The following is a 19794-nucleotide window of genomic DNA, read 5'->3' as shown; positions in this document are numbered from 1 at the left end:
GAAAATGTAGTACAAGTAGCTGTGTATATATTCAGTATTTGAAACAGTCCAAATTAAAATTCGTAAGTCAGTTAAAAAACAAAACGCCAAGCTGGTTTGCATGTAAATTAATATATTTTTTTTATCCTTTCCGAGGGCTCTGTTCATTTCATTAATAACTGAATTCATCTTCCTCCCAAAATGAGAAAGAATGGTTTGTCTTCTGAAAACATTAATGCTTTTACAGCCATGGAAAACCTTTCCCTTTATTTTAGGCTTGAAATCTCTTACAAAATATATGGGCTTTTTATTTTGAAAAGGAAAGTGAAAGCATTCAATTTTCATGGTGAAATGAAACGTTTTTTTCTCAGTGTTGAGTGTCAGTCTGAATTGACTCTTCTGTCAGCAGAGAAGCTAATTGCAAAAAAATATGCTTCTCAATTCTCTTAGCATGATTTTTTTAAAGAGTTTTTTGTGATGGATTTCACAAACTTTGTAAACAAGGTTTCTTGGAGGAGTTTTATTATATACTGTGTCAAAATGTTTGGGTTCTTTAATATTTTTATCATAGGCTACTGAAAAAAAGAAGTTAGCAGGGATAATACATGGTTATTTCTAAAGCTGAATAATGGGGAAAGGTGTGGCTTTACAGATAATTACACATACAGTTTATATATGTGGGAGGAAGATTATGTTCAACAAAGAAAATGTGCCTTGTGATGCAGTGTACCTGAATTACACTTATAAGCATCTGAACAATAATTTAACAGTGATACATCCTAAGTAATCTTCTCTGAAGAATTTACATAAAACAAGAATTAACATCTCTGGCAAAAAATGCAAAGAATTGTGTGCTTGTTACAAAGAAATGATCCATTTGCATTCCAGATTTTAAATATGCAATTTATAGTTTTGTTAGGAGTTTCTTTAGTTCCTAAATGATTTTCTTCTTCAGTGTCCCTACTATTGTTTTTCACAAACATCAACAGCATCACATGCTATACAGATACTTGATTTATACGCACACAGATGGAACACTGTAGTCCAGAAACTAAGGTTTGCCTGTGCCAGTTAAAGCTCTTTGCCTTGATGCCTAAGTGACACATTAGAACGGAAATTCCCAGAAATTAGCAGAGTTCCAGCTTGTTGTTTTTCACTGTAGTGATTCTTCCCAAGCTCTAAACTTGGGGGTTGAGGCCACTAATACTTGGGTTTGTTTGAAGTCGGTTTCTCCACCATGGATGAGTTCTTGGAAGAGGAACACATTAGGAGGAAGAAGGGGAGTATAAATAGACAAACCACATCAGACTCAGGAAATCCCCTGAGCTGAAAATAGTTGGAAACTGGCAGCGTACTGGGGGAGAAGTTGTGGATGATGGGATTGATCTTACTCTTCCTTAAGCCACCACTGACGGTTTTGGATGCAGAATTTGGGGTTAGACTTTTGGTGAGAGAAGGTACAGCTGCTCCTGTGACCTTTCTGCCCAGCGGGTGCATGCCCGTCCCTCCTCTGCAGGGGACAGGTTGTCCCTCGGGCAGCTAGTGGTGCCACTGGAGTGATGTGTCTTGGGTGCAGTGCCATGTGAGTTACCCCAGACTGCTCAGCTCTCCTTGGTGGTGAGTGTGTGTCTTAGTGGTGCTGAGTGGCTGTGGAACAGAGATTCTTCATTGCATTTGGCTTACCGTTTCCAGTTGTGAGTGACAGGGTTTTGTCCGTTTCATTCTCTTCTGTGATGCGATGGCTGTGTTCAGAACAACTACATAATATTGAGAGTTGTTGCACTGTTGGGGAAGGATCTATAGAGCTATGTTGGTTTTCCTGCTGGGTGTGTTTTTCACATTTGACTTGAAACTCAGAACTGTTGGTGCTGAGATGGCAGGTGAATTTGTCTTAAAAGCAAATAAAAGAGTAGCTGGCTGAAGAGGGAAAAGCTGGAAACCTTGTAAAGAGAGGTAATAACCGCTCTGAAGAAAAAACTTGATTGTCTTTTAGCATGTGTCTCTATGGATGCTAAAAAAGGGGAAAGAAGTTGGGGGGGGGGGGGGGGGGAGGTTATGCTCATTCTTAAATCACTGAGATGAAGCAGGAAACATTTCCTAGTTTGTTGCTTCCTAAGCTTTCATTTCACAGTCTTTGTTATCGCTCCTGTTCTACAGTGTGGGATTTAAATGCTAACACCATTAATGTCTTGAGCGTAAAATAAGGATATGTGGAGGAAAGAATATTGCAATGTCTCTTGTATTGCTCAGTCCAAATGTTAATTACCAAGTTATCTGTTGCTAGATTTCTCCCTTAAAATAGCTGTAGAAAAGAAGTTTACATCTTGCCAATTAGCTGCTTACGTGTTACCGTACAAGCTTTTCTCCTAGGCTAAGCCCTTGAATTACTATATTAAAGGAACCTTGGGTGGTTTAATGCTCTAATGTTGCTTATGCTTTAAAAGTAGTCCTTTGGTAACTTTTTGTGACACTAGTAAGGGTGGCTTCCACACTTCTCTATGTTAACATAGCCAGAGAATAATGTGATTTTGTGGGGGCCAGTAACTATCTTCAGAACCTTTATGACCCTTGGAGCATCAGTGGATCTCAGGATGTAGTTCAGTAGCTTCAGCTAGCATTGGTAGAATGGGTGATTAAAGCTGCAGTTATTTAGGCAAGCTCAAATTAGCGCTGAGTAATCAGACATGAACTAGTACTATATTTATCTGAATGTGGAATGACAATGATGGGTCTGCACAGAAAAAAAATACCAACTATAAAGCCCCTCCCTAGCTCTTGGTGTTGATCCCAAACATGGACTTTCACCTTTCCAAATGGAGACACCAACTTCTTATTAGCTTATTCTCCAGCATCAGCTCCTCATCTTGGGACCGTATTTTCTACCTCTCTAGACCTTAATGTCTATGCCTTAATGCTGCTTCATCATCCTCAGTAGTGCGGTGTACCTGCTGTTTCCCACCATGTTCTTGCAGACCATGTAGCAGGTAGGTGTGGAGCAGTGTTCTTTGTGCCATTGGCAGGGTCGTGGTGTGAGCTGACAGCTACCACCTTGCAAAGAGCAGTTCACAGGCAGCACCTTCACTTGCAGGCTGTGTCAGGTAACAGTTTGTTTTGAACGTGCCTCTGTGCCGTGCCTATTAATTACCAACCTTTTGTCTCCTGCTTCATTGGCCACATATAATAGAAGATAGGGTATGTTTTCAGGCTACTTTTTTCTTCATTTAAAGCTGGAGTAGATACAGTGTGCTCTGTGTGGTCCAGGAAAGAGTGCTTCGTCATGATTCGGTGCTGTGTTTTTATTTTTAGAGACCTTTTGCTGGTCTTTCAAAGGAGAAATATATTTAATAAGTTAAACCTTTTCAAAAGTTTTTAAGTCCTGTTGTTGCTTCCTGACTGTGCTGTGCTAGTATGGTAACAGTTAGGAGTCTTGCCTCATGTGCTTCTTAGTGGTCTCGCTGCCTTGTACTTATTGTTTCCTGTCTCAGAGCGTGATACGATGTTTGCAGTTACTTGAACTCTTTCTTACATATGTTCCTGCAATCATCACACAATGAAGTAATTTCCCAGATTTTTTGCCCTTCTCAGATTTTTAAATCCTGAATTAAATCTCTGACACAAGTGTTAGCCTTTAAATCATACATGGTTTTATTTGGTTTTGGTTGGGTTGTTTGTTGTTTTGGTTTTTCTTTAATGTAAATTTTTATTTTAGTTATATCAGAGAGTAAGAGAGATGCAGGTAATGTTGAAGTTGGGTGTCTCTAAGACTTCAGTATCCTAACCTGCAATCCCAATTGATAATACTGTTTCTGTGGTATTGTTTAACAGTAGCCAAACCTTCTGTGGACCTGATGGTTACCTGTTACTCCTAATGTAATTTAAAGCAGAGGGACAAGTATGTTCAAATTAATTTGTGATTAAGCAAGGGTTTGAAGAGGGAATTTTCTTATCTCCCTAGATGCACTCAGATTATGTCTACAATAAAATAATTTATGTATGTTCAATATGTAGGCATTTAGAGACCTCAGAGAGGACTTTCTTCCCTTTACTATTCTAGGTTTTAAAAAAGTAAATTAAAACCATGTGTAAGCAGGCCAGAGCTGTTCCACCTCGCATAATTTGGAGGGCAGTCTCCTTGCTATCAAAGGAACTAGCAGGTTGGTCTCTCTTGAATGGAAAACTTGTTTTGGCAAGGCTGGTTTGAAGGCAAGTGATCTTTAACAGACCTTGCACCACCACCTTACAGAGGTGCATTCTGGATTGGAAAACGCTAAATGTTGTACCTAATAGTCACCTTTCCTATTCCTCTCTTTGGTATTTGTTGAATTGCTGAATTAATACAGTTACTAGATGCTAATTTTAGCTGCTTCTTTTTTTGGGAAAAATTTGAACAATTAGTTTAGACCGTTCTGGCAGAGGACTCTGAAAATGTATATTCAAAAGAAAAAAACCACAACTTCCTTCAGAAGAACATACAGGAGCAAAATATTGGCTGAATTGGGGGGAGGGTGCACTATTACATTTTTATGGAAGCAAGGAAAGTATACAGCTGTTAAGAGAGCTATAAAAAAAGATACAGGTTAGCCACAGCTCTTAAAGTGTAGATATGTGGGAATGTGATTTCGTCCTGTTTCTTCTAGAAGAGATGATAGTGAAGCTGAAATGTTTGGTGCGGGTCAAGTCTAAGATATTTTTGAAAAATCTTTACTGTAATTCCTGTATTTAATATTTTTGGTATCAGAACAATATAGAGATGAAACAACAGATCTGAGGAGATTTTACTGTTTTGGTCAGAAATTGATCTATATGCCCAGGAATGCTGAAAGATTATGATCTCAAATTCCAAGCTAATGGAAAGAATGAATCTGACTTGTAATGTTTCACTGTACTTTTTTCCTCACGGAACATCTGCTGATGCTGTAATTGGTGAGGAAAGATATAGATCCTTTCTATATCCATGCTTAAGGTGAAAGCATCAGAACCAGTAGGAATGGCCAAGGAGACAGAGACTGAGCTGGCTTTTCTATCATATATCCTCCAACCTATATTCTTACATCCCATTGTTCATTTTGGAAAGGAAGGTATGACTGCTGCACACTAGTTTTCCACATTATCAGATAAACAGCACAAAAACTCAGGTGAGATGCAGTGTACCTGTTCTTTGTATATTATGTTAATTGTTGTTATTTTTAATAGCATCAACATGAATAGCAGGTTATGGGATCTGTATGAACTGTAGTTATTTTGAAAAACTAATTAAAAGTTGTTGACGCCAATCAGGATGTGCGAGATCAAGAAAGATTTATGAGCAACTAAGCCAAAGCATCTGGTTGCAAAGTTGCTGTATGTTCATTCTTCCATGTATGAACTAATTTGGCTCAAAACCAGAAGAGAGTTTTCATGTTAACTTCTGTTAGTGAAGTGGAGTAGTTTTCATTTCTGTTAATTTATAATTAGCCTTAATGGAAATGCAACAAGAATTGACCTGTGTCTTAAGGTGACATCCTTTAAGTGCAGCTTTATTTTGGACTGATCAAAATAAGATCAGTTTAAGATAAGACAGTGGTTGCAGAATACATGATTAGTACTGTACCGTGTACTAAAGTGAGCCCTCTTTGAAGTATCAGCGTGCACTGGAATGCCAGCACTTCAAAGAATGCTGCCTCCAAAAAAGCTGGGGCTGTGGTTAGTCACCAAAGGGTTAATAAAGATCAAAGAAGAGCACACGTAAACTCATACACAGAGAACTGTTTTTAAACTGGAGGTTAATAACACCATCATCTAGGACAGCAGCACCTTGAAGATGGGCTTGTCTTTACACTGACGTGGTGCTTTATAGTGCGTAGAGGGCTACCAAAATGTTTATAGTCAATATTTTTCTGGATTGCTTTTTAAACAAAGAATTCAAAGCTTGTCAATGCAGAAAAGAGTCTCTGTGATATCTGAAAATGGCATTGTTTCTCTCTTTTTGTTTTGCATGCTAGTTAGATAGGAATGGGTTTTTGGTATGATGCAAAACACAGGGATCGAGAGGCCTGGGTGGGGAACTGTAGCTGTAGTGTCGAATGGGTAGGTGAGACAAAGACGTATTATCCTAACTTTTTACTGTATAAAATCATACTAACAGCATTTCTACCAGTTTTTAAAATGCAAATTTAGGAATTACAGATCTGTGCTGTTTTTACTGTCTTGTTTATATGGGAAAACAGCATGAAATATCTGTTAGGCCACGCTTCTCTTACTGATGGTCCCATTTTTTTCCTCTATGCTGTACTTTAAACTGTACAAAGAACCCCTCTGACCATGCAGAAGTCCTCAGAGTGACAGTTCGATGTTAAGTCCATGTAGATGTTGTGCCTGTACTTCATACCCTGCTTTTCACTTCTATTTCTTCTGAAAGATGTAAAGAAGAATAGCATTACTTTCTCTTCTGGAAAACCCCCCCTCCCCCCCACCCTGCTTTTGATAAAATGGAAGCATACATAAAAGCAAAAGTCTGTTTAGGAAAAAATCCTTTCTAGACAAAGCCAAATGTTTTCTTGGAGAAGGGTTAGAAGCAGCAAATAGGCTGTGCAAATTTAATGGATTACATTAATTTTCTGCATAATTGATACTATGCCAAAGAAGTTGTACTCTGTGGCCTTGGGCCTTTGTTGTGACCAGTTCCTGTTACTACAGCAATTACTGTGTGTTATGTTTTTTCTGAAAGGTTCCCAATTATTTCCATTTATGGAAGTCTATGCTCTGAAACTATGGAATATGAGTGTCTGTGTGGGGAAAATTAAGATAATATGAGGAGGCATGGACTCGCTAATATTAGAGTATGACTACACAATAGATCTTTTTTGATATCAAAGATGTTCTTCCTCATCCTTTCCTTCCTTCCCCTCACGTGCATGTTCCTTTCCCACATTTTTACTTATGTAGTTGCTGGTGAGACTGCCATGTAAACAGGTTACTAACCTAAAACAGAATAAAATCATTGAACCCTAATAAGCCCAGATTGTTACCATGACTGGGTTTAGTGTGGCTGTGCGAATGCTTATGTGAATGCAACTGAGAGAGGGAGGGTGAGTAGATCTTTAATTGGTTTTGTCATTGAAGAACATACAGGTAATGTAGGTTGCATTTCTAGAGATCTCAATGCGCTTAGCAGGAGTTAATTAATCTTTAATGTTCTGAAGTAGATACCTTATTGGTGAAGTGCTGTGAAATACACACATTGAGGTAGAGTGTAGATGGCCAAGTAATATTTTAGCAATAACTTTGACTTAACGCTAATCAGACCTTTTCCTGTGTGCTTTGGTAGTGCTGGGGCAAAGTTGGGAATCAGGTCAGGAACTTGATTTACTCAAACCCAGTCATTCTTCCTACTGAATCAGTCTCCAATTCAGTTTTATCACATGGCAATACAGTTGTGCATGTGATCTCTGCATGAAATGCTGAACTTGGTACTGCTGCTGAGAACTTGCTTGTCAAGTTACATCTTCAGTGTTTGCTTTACCATCATTAAGATCAATTTTTATTTTCTAAAATATTTTAGATATTTTTGATCATGTTACAAATCAATAATACAGCTGGATGTGCACAAAACATTTTTTAGTTTAGTACTTACAGACATGTAGCTAATTGTATTAATATGCTCTGGTAGCTTAGCTTTTTAGATCACCATTTGTGAAAACTCATTACAAGAATATTGAAGGGTTTCAGAAAATGTTTTACTTTCTGAAATTGCATTTTATCAAATCAGCTAGTGGACATACCTTGAGTTTTATTATTACATGCAAAATATGAGAGATTTTAGTGACTCTTCTGGACATCCAGCTGCATGAAAATGCAATGGATTTCAGTTTGCAAGATAAAGCAGACTTTTACATCACATGATGCCCGGCAGTCTGCTAACCGTACTCCATCAAGATTTCTGAAGTGCTTTCTAGAACTTAAGCATTTTTATCTTTGGATTGACAATCTAATGCAAATGCTTATTGGCTCTTCTTTTTGGAGAAAAATATTTGTGTATCTTGCAGCAGATGTCTAGCTTGAGTTCTTGAAATATTTTACATGGAAGCAAACGTTTCCTAGATGTAGAGCAAGAAATGTTCCTGAACAGCATTAAAATAACCCAGCACATTTTTTCTTTAAAATTGGTCATCGCTTTTTGTGTTCTATGATTGCTCTTTTGTGTAATTTAGAAATTAAGTAGCACCTGATACTGTACATTTGATGAGCCAATTGCAACCAAAGTGCTGAGTGAATTAAAACCAAAAGTTGTGGTAGGCTTGCAGTCAATGAGGGAGGAACTGCAGAGCCGCCTTCTTCCAGGTTTCATTTCAAATCTATATTGTTGTTACTGATGAATAAGGGGTGTTGCTGCTCTGTGTTTGCTTGTCTATGAAACTAATTTAACCTGTCTCTGTTTTCGAGCATTTACACCTTCGAAATTGCCATCACTGATTGATTGCCTTGCCGATGGTCTTAGTGGAGAGACCAAGGACTGATTAGGTTTGGAGATTGACTTACCTACTTACCCGCTTAACTCTACAATTAGAATTTCAGCGGCGAGTATGTCACTTGGAAATTTATCTTGGTATCTTCACATAGATTTTAGGGAATGTGAATGAGGTATTATGCTTAAGTCATGATCACCACCTGTGTTCTCATTCAGTGGTCTGGGAACAGCCTGTGCTTCCAGATGTGTCAGTGCAAGTAGTAGAAGTACAAAATTCACAGACTGATGTTTCATGTCTGTGTTTACTGTGCATAATTGCCATACAGCAGAGCAAGAATTGTTTTTCTTGATATAGTAGACTGTGCAAAGACTATAACAGCAGACTCTCCTGGTCTGAATCTTTTTTCAGACTCAGGAAGTCAAGGTTTTCTTGCCTTTAAGGCTAAATAGCCTTTTAGTTAGAAGAGGTCATTTACAGCTGTAGTCATCCTCGGTCTCTGCAGATGATTTCTATAATGCTGTGCTGCTTTTGCCTTTCTTTCCTTTTCTTTGTTTCTCTTTTCTGTGCTGTGTTTATTTAGTACTTTAGTACTAATCTAAGGATCTGATTGGGTGCTTCTGTGGGGTGCTAAAATCCGTTCTCAATGAACTCATGGCCCAGATACAGCCCTAGGACCTCTCAAACTGTTGCTTTTGTAGGACTACATTTTCTTTTCTGTTCCCCACCTTGCACAGTCCCTTTTCTATCCACGCTATGTGCTGACTGCTGCTTTTCTGTGGTCACAGAGGTAGCAGAATATCTTGAAATACACAATGGATAAGGCATTACAAGAAGTAATTCTTTGGCAATTACATGATCCTTTTGTCGTTCTGATTGTACTGCTTAGATTTAATTTATCTCCTGTGGGGTATGAGGACCAATAAGTAATTCTCACACCTAAAATTCCTTTGTTATAACACCACAATAAAAGTAGTCCACCAGTTGGTATGTTTTGTTTCCAATTCTGTTAATCTTTGAAACCTGTAGGAAAAATAGGTTTCTTGCTCACACATCTTCATTCTAAGAACATTTAAACTTTCTCCATTGACCACAGTGACTTTTTCTTTTGCACGTCACGCTCAAAGTCCTGAGAATACAGGTTACATTAGTCATTCTGTATTTCATCTCATCGCTGTACAATTGTAACAATCTAATTAGTTACATGGGAGTTAAGAGGAAGCTTATATCTCAATTCTGAGTACATAGCCTGGTAATTTGGGGAACTATTTGAAAAATACAGCAATATAATGGTTATATTATTTGAATAAAACATTTACTATAAAAACTTTGTTTCTGTTCAGTCAGTGTTGTTACTAAGGAGCCATGAATGACTGTGTATCATGTTAGAGGGTGCCCTGACAAACCCATGCAAATCATATGATTTATAATTCATAAATCCCCAATCCCCTGAGAATGTTGCTCTTGCACTTACACTAATTGAGTACTTATGTTCATTGATCCAGTCCATATAGCACCTTTAGTCCATATGGCAGCCTTTATCACAGGGCCTGAAGCTGCTGCTGTCAAATGGCCCCTGTAGTCGATGGCACTATGCTGTTCACAAAACCTGCTTACTTGGCCCTTTGCTTTCTAATCCTTCAGTCTGTCAGCAGTCAGTTCTGCCCAAATCGGAGCAATATTTCTGTCTGTCTCCCCCTGGCTGTAGTGGTGCAAAGTCTGCATGGCACAGCGTTGCGGTTAATTGATCTTACCAGTAAGCTAGTTGTTCCAGAGTAGCTACGTGGTATACTGGCTTCTGTTGGTACTAATACACATTTGTCCCAGTAACTGCTCTCAAAAAGTACTCACTTGTAAAAATTAGACAACACAGGCATTTATTTTTGGCTATGCAGTTTTTTGTTGGGTATTTTTCTATTTGTGAAGAGTGGATGTTTGGGGTTTTTTTGGTTTTGTTTTTAACCTCATAGTACAGGCGTTGCCCCAAATACACAGTCTAATCGTTAATACGTTGTATGTGAGTAATCAGTGGACCAGCGGAGATGGAATCCTGTGCAGATTTCCCGTGTGGAACTGAAAAGAAAAGTGGGGGACTAAAGATATATTATGTTTCAGGATAATACTTCGTGCCTGATCATTGATACTTATTTTTCTAATAATTTTAACATAGTTTTGTAATGTAGTATAATTGTAATTGCTATCCAGAAGAATGGCATCACTTAATTCTATCAAAACTGTAGAAAGATAGATGAATGACAAATTAATAATTTACCATCTTTGCATAATACTGTAGCACAGAATACCAGAAGGATTGATGGCAGAAGAGGTTAACAAATTTTAGCAGCTTCCATTAGCTTTTCATTGTCATATGTTTGTGGTACCGAATGAAATAAGCTTTGTAGGAGATCTCAGTCTAGGGAACTAATTACTTGTGCCGATTGCCATACTGATGAATAGACCCTCATTGTATCATTCCCCTGAAGACGAGGAGCAGCCTGTGATTCACGACTGCATCCTGGCTGATATTTGATAATAATTTTAACAGATAAATGTAGGAAGGCAGAATGATGAAGTGCCTATCCATGCTCTATGACTATCAAAGGCATGCACATAGCCATCTGTGTTCTGCCTTTTTGCTATAATCACTAATGGAGAATTCTAAGTTATTAATCGACCTTTGAATAAACCTGCATTTTCCTGTGTCTTATAATTTTTCTTTGGTTAATCATTCCAAAATTGTTGGATTTTATAATCAAAGCATTCAAATTTTAGCATGATTGTAACACAGACAACTGGGAAAATAAGATGCTGGGGCATTTGATTCCAGTACTTCAGTATTTTTCTGAAAGTAAGAAATTGGGAAGATGAAGAATAGCACTGCCTTTTCTTTGGTGGTAGAAAAAGGCACAGAATTTTAATGAAGGTAGTAGATGCAAAGGCAGTCTTCATTTTTGTAAAATTATTTTCAGTCACAATATTTGATGCCTACAAATTCTGTTTAAAAGTAGGATTATGTGAATTATTCTGCCTTTTGGTACCATGTTAGTTTGAAACCTCGATTTACCTTAAATAAAATTAATTTCTACCTTTACACCTCAAAACTAAGAATGTGGATAACAAGTATTTTTCACATTGTAATCTATAGATTAGTTGCGGCTGTGCATTTGTCAGTGTGGAGAGTTATACTTTCTATTAGCTCCTGGTCCAGAAATAGAATTTATATGCATTTTCATCTATTGTTTTAATACTAGCTATGTTAACAAGTAAAATCAGTGGGTTTTAATTTGGGCATACAGGTTTTCAGGCTATCATGGCTATTTTATGCTTAAGGCATTTTCTCTTTATTTGCTATACCTGAAATTGGCGGGGTTTTATACATTCTCTGGGCTAAAATACTGCTTTTACAGTGGCATTCATTCATGATGCTCTAACAAGATAGTAACTGGCACTTATATATGACCGTATTAAAAAGATCTACCTATATTTGGAGTGTACAGTGGAAAATAATGAATTTGATATAACCTTTTCTAGATGTGATTTTTTTAAAAGTATGCTTTCAATATAGCAATTATTACACATCATAACGTGTAGGTTTTAATTAAATGTAAAAACACAACTACATAAACCAGAAATCCAATCTGATTTGCTTGAAAATAGATTGCTGTTTCACTCTCCTGGAATGGTTTATTTAAAAACAGTAAATGGAAAAGAAATGCATTTTCTTGTGTTGTTCTAAGCCTCAGGGGCTAAATGTAATGAATATTTTAAGAGATTATTTTAATTAAATTCCTGCACATCTAAACAGAGTAATATTTTATTATCACATACATAACCATGTAACTGAGGTATTCATTAAAGTTAACACTTTCTGGACCAAGAATTCATGGCATGATTTACTGACCTTGTGCAAAAAGGCACAAATTAGGAAGAAAAATGAAGGGGGACAGACTTTGATTAATATAGGTAATGCTATACCATATTTATAATAGCCTTTTCCCTATTCTGGTTTATAAATGCAGTCACTGAGAAAGGTGCCCTGCTGAGGCTGAAATGAGGCTGAAATCGGAGCACATGCCACTAGAGTGTGGGGAAACTGATCACACTGTCAGCAATTCATTTCAAAATGATGTATTTAGTGCTCATTTCACCTTCCAAGAAAAAAGGGAAAGGAGTTCCTTAGACTGGAAGGTGATATTGTTATTTTCAAGGACATACCTAAGTAAAAGATTGCAGAAAGGGGGGAGGTTAAAAAAAAAAAAAGGCAAAAGCAGCGCAAACAAGGAGAGCTTTATGCAGAAATTCAGTGCTACCATGCTGTTTGATAATTGCTAACATATGTGGCTCCTCTGTTTCATTGTAGTCGTCCTCGTGAGTTCTGGCGCCTTGACTACTGGGAAGATGACTTGCGGCGCCGGCGACGATTTGTGCGTAACCCCCTTGGATCGACACATCCTGAAGCGACACTAAAAGCAGCCGGAGAACATGGTCAGTGTAAAATCTCCTTCTTGCCAATAGCAGCAGGTTACAGTACGTAGCAGTAAAGACTAGACCTTCATTCCGATAAGATGCTAGAAAATTGTCCCAAATACTAAAGGCTTTTGTTGTTGCATTTCAGACATGTTCAATACAAAGGTAAAGTGACCATTACTGCATATAAGCAGTGCTGTTATTTGTTAAGCCTCTTCATTACCTCTTCGTTGAGCTGGCACATTGTGTGTACTTGGCGTACAATGATTACAAATTTAGTTCTCACTAAGCAGCAGAAAAGTGGATGCAATTTTGCCATTAATTCCTGGACACACTTCCTTGTGGTAAACTACCAATTTCTGCTTCAGTAACATCAGAAGAACTTTCCTGTTCAGAAATTGACAGCAGTTATTTGTTAGGCTTGGCACATATCTGCCTAACGTTACAGATAGTTTAAAAGAAAAATAACGCTTCTAAAGCTAAACTCTATTCTGACCTTTGCTTATGTTTAAGTCTTCAAGTTTTTCTGCAAGAATTTGATATAGAAGAAATAGTAACAAATGCTGAAACATAAAGTATTGTTCAAGCAGGAAAGGGTAATGATGCTTTCTACCTGGTGATTTTAAAAAAAGGCGATGAATTTGTAAAATATTTTTTCCCCATTTTATTATCAGGAATCACTCAGTTACATGCTGCTGTGTCTGTTGTAGGGGAATGTATCTACAAAAATAATGCAATAATCAGCTTGAGAATTCTAGAATAAACCCAAAAGATAGATAAACAAACAAAAACCCCACCCAAAGCTAGTGAACTTTGGGGTTTAGTCTAGTATTTTATGTCTTCATGATCTAATGAAGATACATCGATAAGGTAGAAAAATCTTTCTTATATTTAAGAATTATTTGCTTATAATATTCAGCTTTAAAGCTGAGTACCCTTCACCTTGAAGGTACATGTCATGGAATAGAATAATTTCAATTTAGGTTGGTTTTTTTTTTTCTTTTTCAATCTGTGACTTACTGCGTACATATATGCATACATACACACACATATTACATCTGGAGGCTTAAACTTTATGCTAATTTAAAATTAGTAAGTGTGTTATATGAATATAGAAGAACATCACTGTCGTAAAGTTAGTTTCCGTCAGGCATCTTAACCTCTTGCACTCAGCTTTAAAGACCCATTTCTGGAAGAAAATGTCTACAATATGTCAGCTGATATAATGCCAAATGTGACATCAGTCCTCTAAAATAAATGACCGTACAGAGAATAGTCAATAAAGTGATCTGAAAGCAATGTTCACAGAGCCCTACATCTTTGACTATAGAAAGAGGAACAAGATGTAGAATTAATTAACCCATTTTTTGCTTTGGGGCTTGTTGTTCTTAATACTGTGTGTTGTTTCTATGCCATGGACTTTAAGGGCACAAGGCTTCTTTCTGTTTAAATACTCCATGGATAAACAACAACGGCCCCCCTTTAATATTATGTGTGTTTTAAATTAAATGATCTTGTCACAATTTTAAGTATTCTACTCTGATTTTTGCGTTTAATTTTGATATTGTTAATCAAAATACTGAAAAATACCTTTACTGCAAAATCTTTAGAACTCCTATCTCTATTTGTGTAACTAATTCTTCCATAAGCAAACACGCACTACTGCAGTTATTCATCTTTCATAGTAATGTGACATTTTCACTTAGCCAGGCTACATTTCAAGGGCTATGGCTCATACTCAGTTTGTAATTGACAGGAGTACAATTTTTGTCAATACAAAAGGAGAGTGAATACCAGCAGCCCTATTTCATAGGTAGCTAACAGGCATAGCTAGTAGCTAACCCTGGTAATTCAAATAGAGTAAATTGTTTTCTGTCCACCTTTCTGTTTAGAATGTCACATCCTTAATAGGTTTCTGTTATATTTAATTTCTTTATATTGTTTTATTCTGAATTTAATTGCATGCTGCCTTTGTGTATCAGTTGCCACTCTTTTTCTTTATCTAGCCAGTGAATATTCTAGTTTACTGTAAGTCATTGTTTAATATGATTTCTGAAAATACAGATAATTACTATCTGCCTAACTGATGTAATTTAGATAGTAACTATATTACTATCTGAGTGTGCGTATATATGCAACTGTCTTGTTCCAAGACCTTCCACTGGCAAGGTGTAAACTAGATGACCAAAGTACAAATTCAAGTTCAGTTGGGGAAACTATATATAATGTATAGGAATACAAAGGTGGTTAGAGTAGTGTTGTAGTTTTCTTTTGAGATTGGGTTTTTCAGTGTGGTGTTTTAGTTTAGGGTTTTTTTGTTGTTCTTGTTTTGGTTTCAAGGGATTTTTTAGGTCTCAGAAGGTGCAGTTATCAGAAGGGTCAACTGGAGTGGTCACTTGATCTATTTCTTTCTGAATTATGTTTATAAACTTTTAATATTAGTCCGTGTCAGGTCAGAAAAGCCAATTATTTTCAGAGTTTTTGGAGTCAGACTTTCAGGCCTTGTTTTCATGGTGCAGATATCCTTAGAATTTGCAGAATATTTGCCCTGGTATTTTATGATCTCTTATCAATAATTTATCATTAGTTATTCTATTTCAATTAATTTAACATGTCGTTGAAGCAAAATAATTTAAAAATAATGAATAAAAAGATATGTGCTGCCTATTCAAGCTTTTCTCAAAACAAACCAAACCCTGAAACTGGGCATGAGAGGTTTTGCCAAAAGGGAAGAATGGGGAAAATAATGCATAAATAACTAGTGCAGTAACCATGCTTGAAAGCACAGATTTTAACACACTTTTCATTAGTAGACAAACATTATCAGCTGCTTGGTGTCTTTCAAATAAAACCTCAAATATTCTCCTCACCCCAGAGAGCTCACAGTCCAGGAAATATCACAGTTTGCAACTATGAAAATTATTCAGAAGCAACTGGAAGCCTAGATATTGTTCAGTAAAACCTAGAGAGAACAACAACAGCTATCAGCTCTGTTGCAGCCTAGTTATGTGTCTTAGTAACCAGAACCAATCTTTTCCAGGGATTGATTTGATTTGAAGGAGAACCTCTGGTGCAGAGGTGGCAGAATAAATACCTGAAGACTAATGTTCTCTGTTCAGACAATCAATACCAGCCCCATGACTATACTTCTGGCTACCTTCTAGTTAAAAACAAATTTTTTAATTCTGACAATTTAATTGCCATTCCCAAGTTCACATTATCTTGCTTGGGAAAAAAAGGCTTTAGGTAATTTTTCAAAAGGGGAGGGGGAAATCCTTCCAAAATAGCTATTTATAAAAGTCAGTCTACTAGTGTATTGTGGGGGAAGGAAAGAGAGGTGAAGGTGGTGTGGTAGCAGTCTGGGAAGGAAACAGTTAACTCCTCTCTGATCTCCCTTTCATTCATTGATTAGAATTGAAAGCAAAATACCTGTATAGGTGTGAAAGTGCAAAAAATGAGTACTTAAATCCTGTTGGTGGTTTTAGATTGACCCCCAAATAGAATGTTTTGTGAGAGAATCTTTAGCTGCTAGAAGATACCTTATCAAGCTTTTTAACAAGTGATTTGTTGTTTTGTATTGACATTTGTTAAAAACTAGGGGAGAGGGGGATTAAAAGCCTGTAGTGTTTCCAGGTGGAGTGCAGAGCTTTGTGACTGCAAAGGACTAGCAGCTGATCACCTACAGTATTGCAATCAACTGGTCAGTTCTCTTTGCCTCAACTCAAGGGATGCAAAAGTAGTGGGTGTTAAAAATGATGTTTGAAAAATCTGATGTGAAAGTGGTCATTTTATCCCTTATCTTCTTCAACAAATAGGAAGACTAGAGGGAGGCTTCTGGGAGCCCTTTTTTAAAAAGTAGATTGTAAGGGGCTCTTAATGCATCTTTTCCCTGAATTGCTTTTCCTGATACATTTTACCAGACATAAAATAAATAATCTTCTGTGTCGTGCTTTCTGATACTTTATTTTCAATTAACTTTGAAAAATTTTATCTCACAGGTCAGGTTAAGTTATAGACAAACAATTTGAAGTAATATGTCATTCTTTGAATGCCTTAAGCTTGTTCAGCAACGCAAGCTAAACTATTACTTTTACACCCAGGTGTTCCAGAGATTTAACTGGAATAAATAAGATGGTGCAAATGCAGAGATCTGTTTGCAAAAAGCTACTTGAAGAAATGGTCTTACAGAGCAGTTTGGGAAGGATTGCATGGAATTACACTAATGAATTATGGTAATGTTACGGCCTGTGCAACGCATAGGCCATGCCTTAAGGTCTGGATCTTGAAAAGGTGGATGTGAATGTATGCTTAGATCTGCGGCGTTGGAGGCAGAATTTCCAGTCACGCCAAGAACAGGCAGACCTGGCAGCGAGTGGTTTCAGTTAGCAGATGACAGGGCAAGGTTTGGGACCTGAAATATGAAATCCAGTGTAATATACCCCTGTGCATGCATGGGAACTGAGTAGGTCACGTGCTGGCATGCTCTGTCATATGTATCTCTAATCAGTAAATATAGAAAAAGAACTAGATTGTGGCCAACCCACATAAGTGCATTTCTCTACAGAAAATAGGTGAATCCATGTGGAATATAGTCAGTTCTATACAGATACTGGTGGGATTGTGTGTGTGTTAGTTGCAGGTGTAGTGCTTTATTCAGGTCAGTATAGAAAAGCAGATTCTGGTTTGGAGTGTGATGCCTTACTGCCTTCCAGTAGCTGGTCTCCGCAGATGTGTAGACAGGCTCTGCATCTTCCTGTGCCTGCGTGTATACACGTTTCATGCATGTCAGGAAATGTGGCTAACTAACAACATATGCAAAGAGATGACAAAAATTTACAAAGATGGTCTAAAATCTTTTTTGGAAAAAGGCAGTTACATAAGATGTATATTTTTGAATCAGTATAATATCATTAGTTGGGGAAAGAAATAAAATCTGAATAACTGACAAAGATGAGGTGGGAGATGTGTATTTCTGTTATCCAGTCATCTGTGGCTGGGAAGTTGCCATACTGATTTTATTTTTTCTTAATGGTAGATGAGAAGAAAGGCTGAAGGACACACTAGTATTTTGGACAAGCTGTGCTAAGTATAATAGTATTAAGCTTTGATCTTGGCTCTCAGCTCAGTCTTACATGAGAATAGGTAAAAAGCTATGTTTGAAATAGCCTTTTTCAGTATAAAACAGATTGTAGTAGAAGAAGCGAAAATGGCAGGTATGTACAATGTAGATGGGGTTTTTGAAACAACAAATACAGTTTGCCTGCATTAAAAAAAAAATTAAAAATTATAATCTTTGACTTTATCCCTGGAATGGTTGTGTTCTGTTTTACTTTTTTTGATCTTCGAGAGAATGCTGGTAGACCACTGACTAACGGTGCATGTGGTGTATATTAGTATACTGTTGGTAATTTTACTGCTGCTAACTTAAAATCCTCAAGGGGGAGTTAATTACAGGAAAACCTTTCTAAGTATCAGCTGCATATTTTCCATGACAAGAAGGTTTTCAACTTGCATTGAACAGCTCCAGAGTCAGAGTTATCACTATTTACATGAGCACATTTTAGAAGAAAGTAAAATTTGTGTTTGTACAATGCAGTAAAATCTTTACAGTAATTTATTTTTTAAAGGCTTACTTACAAGTGGCAGTTATTGGTTAGGGTGAAAGGATCCATGCATAAATTACTTTTTTTTTTTTATGGCATGTTATAGTTCCTTTTCTTTGTGTTTATTGTTTGTGTGTTTTTGTTTTGTGCTGGGTTTTTTTTTTGTTGCTTGGGGTTTTTTTGTGAGCTTAGGGCCTAAACCAAAACCAGGGTATTTGGTGGTTTGGGGTTTTTTGTTTGTTTGTGTTTCTTTTTCAGTTTTCACTTAACTGAAAAGTTTATTATTTGCAATTTATGTGCATATATTTACTTAAACAATTTAAACTTTATATATTGCCACTGGGGAATTGCTGCCTTCTGTAAATGTTTGCAGATTAACATATTTTTAATGTAAACCAGTGGAACTTGCAGTATGGCAGCAATCAGAGAAAGCAACATGGTGAAGTTAGCTGCTCCTCATGTGTTTGGTGAAAGTTTTTTTTTCAAACACCGTTGTGCCACGAGCGTTCTCAATCTTTTTTGTTTGGTGTTTTTTTTTTTTTTTTTTTACGAAACAGTATTTTCATTTTCTGCTGAAACCCGGCAATAACACATAGACTGATGGGGTTTGGCTTTTACAACAGCAAGCAGTAACTTAGGTGTAGAGAGAGTTGCGTGAGCGATCGCTTTTTTTTTTTTTGGTTAATTCCCCCCCCCTTCTTTCTCTCCCTCTGCCCCCCGGCTGCTGCTCGGAGCTTGTCATGTAGATGGAGCCGAGGCGGAGCGCGGGGCGGTGCGGGGCGCTGCCGGTGCCCCCGGCACAGCCGCCCCTGAGGGCACGGCCCGAGGCTGCGCCGCCTGCCTACCGGCTGGGCCGAGCTGGCCGAGCTTTCCGTTTATTTCCCTTCCGTTCCCAAAGTTCAGCTGTGAGCCTGGCGGTGTCCCCGTAAGGCCCGGGTACCACTCCGCGGTGCCTCACGGAAGCAGGTGCAGGCTTTTCTCTGTCTGTGCCCCCCCCCGCCGTTCCCCGCCCGAGCCGGTGAGGCGGGCGGCGCTGCCGCACGGCACCCGCGCACCGTTCCGGGCTGCCCGGGGCTGCGGGACGGACGGAAGGAGGCCGCCCCGCCGCCTCCCCGCTGCCGCGGAGCCCGGCCCGCCCCCACCGGGGGCCGCTCCCCCTGCCGCCCCGCAGCGGAGCGGCGCGGAGCCGTGGCCGGCCGCAGTGCCTTACCCGTGGGCGGCGACCCCCCCTCCCCGCCTGCCCCGTTTCTCCGGCTGCCGGGAGTTTGCGGGGCCGAGCGGCCTGTTGCGCTGCCCCCGGT

The 19794-nt window shown here is 38.2% G+C and overlaps 1 protein-coding gene across 3 annotated transcripts in view; it reads left to right on the top strand.

Moving 5' to 3' along the window:
* The window catches only part of LRBA (LPS responsive beige-like anchor protein), a 417388-nt gene that overhangs the window by 207931 nt on the left and 189663 nt on the right, over window positions 1-19794 (top strand). For all 3 annotated transcript variants that reach the window (XM_080368631.1, XM_080368630.1, XM_080368629.1), the window contains one exon: window positions 12784-12908. In XM_080368631.1, coding sequence (XP_080224757.1) covers window positions 12784-12908 — 125 coding nt within the window. The remainder of the gene's footprint in view (window positions 1-12783; window positions 12909-19794) is intronic.

The sequence above is a fragment of the Falco punctatus genome, assembly GCF_963210335.1.
Source record: "Falco punctatus genome assembly, chromosome: 1".
Taxonomy (NCBI): domain Eukaryota; kingdom Metazoa; phylum Chordata; class Aves; order Falconiformes; family Falconidae; genus Falco; species Falco punctatus.
This window is presented reverse-complemented; position numbering and strand designations above follow the sequence as displayed.